Genomic DNA, 5,330 nt, shown 5'->3' on the forward strand with positions numbered 1-5,330 from the left:
TGATCTATGACACTTGACAGAATGTTCAGAATGGGCCCCATTCTTCCCTTGCCCTAATTGTTTTTTCATTTTTCAGGAGCACCTCGTCTATTTTATTGTCCCGACTCAGTGGTACCTTGTGACACGGACATGCAAAAGTCCACCTCAAATCTCCTGTCGTAACTCATCATGATGCAGTGCTATGTGAGCCATGGGTTGTCTCCATAGTAGAGAATATTGCTTATGTCTGGCAGAAAAGAGTTTGCCTGAGGGCTAGATGAAAGATAAACAGGGCTAGCTAAAAAACCGAAGAGCTATTTGCCAGATGTGAATGGAGTAAATTCTCTTGTGATCCATGATGCAGAGTATGGTACACATCTGATACTTGTATGTATCAGGAAGAGGAGTGTCTGCCGAAAGGCAGGGAAAGCACAAGCCACCATCACTTTCTTTCCCAGATCCCTTCATCCCTTGTGGTAATTTAATTTTTCTCTTTCATCCTGAGTGTTGAGCTTTGTTAACACCAAAAGAACATTTCATTATGCTTTGTGATAATCGGTCTGTTGGTAATTTGAAGGTTGATTAGTTTTTTGTTACCTGTAATTACAAACAGCCACTCTTAAGTGTTGTTTAGTGCCAATATGCTGCTCTAGTCAAGAATAATTTAGAAATTTCTCTTGTAATTGAAAGAAACTGCTGATGGACAGGCAATCTGGCTGATGGATGGATCCAATACATGTTCTCTCATGGTAGATGATACCAATAATGAAAGGACCATGCACTGGGCTTGTTATGCCAGTTAATTGCCATTTGTTGTTAATCAGTTACATACAACCAGCACAGATAGTCTCCATTGACCTGCAAGAGGGGTAATCATTATTTGGCACAGAGTCCTGCTCCCTTTAGTCTCTGGGCTCTTGACAGAAGATACAGTCTTGTTTCTGATCCTCTCCTGATTCAATCTGAATAGTGATGGAGTGGAAGCTGTAGTGCTCAAACAGGGCTTGGGTAACATCTCTCAAAATCTTCTGGCTGTCCGTTGTGTCTGCTATAGATAGCAAGCGGAAAAATAATCAAAACACATACATTTTTATAATACTTTAAAGAAGAGTAAGTGTTTACTGACAGAAACTTGTACCAAGAAGCTTGTTTGAGAAGTGTTTCTTGTCCTTTTTATCCTTCTTTCAAGAACCTCCATGTCAGCAAAAGATTGTTCATTCAAATGTGGTTGGAATACGCAACTTTTGGCAAGAGCTAAGCTAAGAGTAATCACCAGAGAAATTCAGTCTGGCAGAAGACTGGAGGAAACCAGAAATGCTTAATAAAGATTAGTTTATCCAGTCACAAGGGTAGCAGCAGTGCCAAGTGATTTGGGTGGCTGATAGACCCTCTGTTTTTGGGAAGTGGGGACATCATGGAGGACCTCACTTCCGAACCTGTCCTTGGCTAAATGCAGGTGGATTTTTTTTTGTTAAATAGATCTTAATATATACAAAGCAAACATACAGATGAGAAAATTGATCTGTGTAGTGCACAATTTGTCAACTCGGACAAGAATTACAGTTTAAAAAATATTTTAAAATATTAACTGTTCCCATGGAGTTTTCTCTACATTCCAAACTATGTTTAAAGATTGTTTTATGATTAGAGATGCATCTGCAATGCAGATTTGCCCTATAAGTTTTTGTTATAGGGATCAACAGTTTTCAAGTTTGACAAATCCACCCCAAAATCTATTTGATATTTTGAAAAAAAATCCAGTCTGAGCCTAATTCTTCTAATTTATTTAAAATATCTTGTGGTTTACTTCCTTGCTTCACAGCCTCTGTAGTTTTCAAGTTTTGGGCTGTTGGGGTAGTTTTGCAATATATAAAAGGATAGAGAATTTTTAATGTGGTTTAAAGTGAACATGCTTCCAAAATGGCTTTGTAACTCTTTGTGTAAACTCACCTTTCTTCTTCCCAAGGTTCCTCACTCTTATCCATACCATTGGAGTGTCTGAGAGAAAACTGAAAGCTTATCTATTGGTTGTTAACCCCTTATTGTAATTGGCTAGTTGTAAGACCTCCTGAACCCCCAATGGTCAGTTTGTAATCCCCTCAAGAGGTATTTAAGTCGCTACCCAGAACAATAAACTCTCTCTGCCTCTCTCCCTGCTGCTGCCCTTCTCCTGTGGTCTCTGTGGGCACATGGCGGGGGTGAGGAGGAAGGGAGCACCTCCCCCTCCAGGACTAGGGGTAAAAGGGAAAGACCTCTAGCCTGGAGTTCCCCTCCCTATCCACTCTCAACGTTCATCACTGGGCTAAGCAGAGATCCCTGTTGTTTTGGCAAGATTTCAGGGAAGAGAATTTGAGAACTTTTCTTGTTATTGTTGTTGTTTTTATTTTTTCCAACAAAATCATGACAATTTTTAACAAGTAACTGATATACAGTCAGTTTGATCCAAATCAGGAAAGACTGACCTTTACTAGACAGCAGTTGAATACTTACTCTCTGCTTACAAAAATTTACTGACCTGTGGCAATGTGAGCAGACAGAGCAGTTTGATTCATTGTCAGAGACCAAAGATGAAGGTTGTGAATAGACTCCACCTTCTCAACTGCTAAAATCCTTGCTTTCACTTCATCATAAGTAAATCCTTTTGATGTTCCTGAAAAGGAAAAATAATATTTTAAGGGATTGAAATGATGATTGATGGAGGAAAATGCATCATGAGCCTTTTTTCACTTAGATGTATGATTTTTATAAAAATATTTAATGCTTTGAAAAGTCCATCTATTTCAGAGTTCACTGTGCTATTTAATTCTACCCCTTGTTATATACTTGTCCATGGAAGGTTGAGACTCATGCATGTTTTAGGAGATACCCTGAGGGTTCTGTTTACATAGGGTGAGCTATTTAGCCAGAACATGCCCTAGTTTTGCACCAACATATTTTGTGAGTGCAGATTCTATGGCATCACTTGAACACCTCTAGGGCATTTTGTCCTCAATACATTTACACAATAGAGAAGCATCTATTTAGCAGAGAAAGAAAGATGAACGTAAAGATTGAAATGGTTTGACTCAGGAATCTTAAATGAGATTAAATCCCAGGTCTAGTTATTGAGTAGCTAGTGATTTTTTTTTCCTAGACAAGCCTTCTTACAATACATGATGGTGGTGACCCTCATTCAGAGTGAGGACAATTGTGACGGGATGAGTTGCAACGTGAAATTCAGAGTTTAATCTAAATCCAAATTTGAATAAGAAGTTTAACTTCACATCATCCCTAGAGTAAGGCCTGGGAATTTGCAAATGCACGCGAGCAGCTATGAGCTAGGATGCTCATCATGATCCACTTGGATCAGTAAACTGAAAAACATTTTTAATTCCACCAGTTATGAAGTATAATAATCATGAGCACAGTAGTGGTTAATTTTGTCTTTTAAATCTTAACTGATACTTATGTGTAATTCTCAATGACCTCACTGTTGTATGCTTTGTCCTATCCATTTATTACAACAGTGATATGCTATATGGAGTACTGACTTAATAGATTATGATGCTGACATGCTCATGCTCTTTTAGAGAAAACCATGGACAATCAGTGCCTACGTGACACAGTCAGTCACAGGGGCTGTGGAGCTCACAACGTGGGACAAGGCTGGATCCATGAGATAAGAGCCACCTCCAACACCAGCTCCAACATCCAATTTCTCTTCAGAAAATTCTGGGCAGAATGCTATTTAGGAGACAGGAGTCTGGCTTCAGAGCCCCCTCCAGGAGGACAGTGTAAAAGGGCTTGCTGCAGGGGGAACACAGCACTGTGATTTTGGCATATCAGCACTGCTGACGGAAGGTGGGAGTCACTGCTCTGAGAAAGAGACTCCTGAGTGTCAGAGTTTGCCAGACCTTCCTGATGGTTTGATTTTTTTTTCAGTAATGAAGACATCTTCTGATTTTTTGACAGCCAGAGTACAGCCAGTTGATGCACTCTTGTCTAGGTACACTTCTATATGGATGTATCTCTATCTCACAATCACTGAAAGCAAAACAACCCTAGAGTGAAGCTTTACTGTAGAACAGTATTAGAAAATTATTTCTTGAAACAGAAGAAGGTGCAAAGTGAAAGAGAGAAGTAAATAGCCGTGCAGACAGTCACACTGAGTATCCATTCAAAACCAGCACCATTAGAGCTACTTTTCCCTTTAATCCTTATGTTTTCATAGCTGAGAAAGAGGTTGCATTATATCATTCAGTGTGAGGAAGGCAAAAACATGCCTCTGTGAATGCTCGAGTCATTTGGACTTAAAAATCAAATGTTCAGGTCCATAGCTGTCAGGATTAAATATTGTTAAGCCTAGTTCTTCTTGCAGTTGATGTACTGAGAATTGCTTATTCCAGTGCACTTGAACATGAGTGGAAAGGCCCAACAGCTTGCTTTTCTGGACTGGTGTCACTGAAAATCTTTTAAACTTTTGCCTCTTGCACTCAATCTATTTAACAGAAATAGTTCAAGGCACAGTCTTTTTTTTTTTTTTTTTTTTTTTTTTTTTTTTTTTTTTTTTTTTTTTTTTTTTTTTTTTTACAAAGACTTCTATTTCACACAGGTAAAGGAAATTCATATGCCAAAAGGGTGATACAAAGCAATGCTACACATACGACAGACAAAAGCAACTCAGAGTTCATTAGCAAAACTAGCATATGGATAAACCTAGAGTAATAGCAGAAAATATTTTAGATTAAAATTGTAAGCAGGTTCAAAGTATGATCAGAATTAGCATATATAAGCATTATGGAGAAAAAGAGAGAAAAAACAAACTAAAAAATATAAGTTTATTGATTCTGGAATCAGGTCCTACCTTCCATTAGCACAATCAAAATATCCCTTAAAATGGTGATGGTAGTTGCCAAAACAAAGATGGAAAACACAAATGTGCAGATTGGGTCAGCTATTTTGTATTCTGGCTAGAAAAATATGAACACATCACTTTGTTAATTTCATTTTTGTTGGTTATTGTAATTTTTAATTAGTTAATATCAAAGACTGATATATTCAATTCATCTAGTACAGAATGAGTGCTGGCCTCCTTTGCAAGGGAACCTCAGGACAGGGAATGAAGGTGCTACAGATAGCAGGGAGAGACACTGAAGCATCCTCTTGGAACACTAATAGGCAAGTGTTACACTCTCAACAGTCATTTCAGTTCCCAAATATAGTTCTCTTTGACTAAATTACAATGTATATCATTAAGACAGAGGAAATATTTACATACTACCCAGTGTCACAATGCTGTGAAAGTAACACTTATCCTTAATTTCGAGGAAGGCGAGTGAACTAATAAAACTAACCTTAAAGAAGATGATAAG

The 5,330-nt window shown here is 38.1% G+C and overlaps 1 protein-coding gene across 1 annotated transcript in view; it reads right to left on the reverse strand.

The window, feature by feature from the left end:
• Positions 1-881: 881 nt before the first annotated feature.
• SLC30A8 (solute carrier family 30 member 8) overlaps positions 882-5,330 on the reverse strand; it is a 22,830-nt gene continuing 18,381 nt past the window's right edge. The window contains 3 exon segments of the mRNA XM_027884931.1: positions 882-1,027; positions 2,495-2,629; positions 4,823-4,950. Coding sequence (XP_027740732.1) covers positions 882-1,027; positions 2,495-2,629; positions 4,823-4,950 — 409 coding nt within the window.

This window comes from Empidonax traillii, unplaced genomic scaffold (assembly GCF_003031625.1).
Source record: "Empidonax traillii isolate 1590-97213 ecotype Southwest subspecies unplaced genomic scaffold, ASM303162v1 scaffold157:size2224338, whole genome shotgun sequence".
Taxonomy (NCBI): Eukaryota; Metazoa; Chordata; class Aves; order Passeriformes; family Tyrannidae; genus Empidonax; species Empidonax traillii.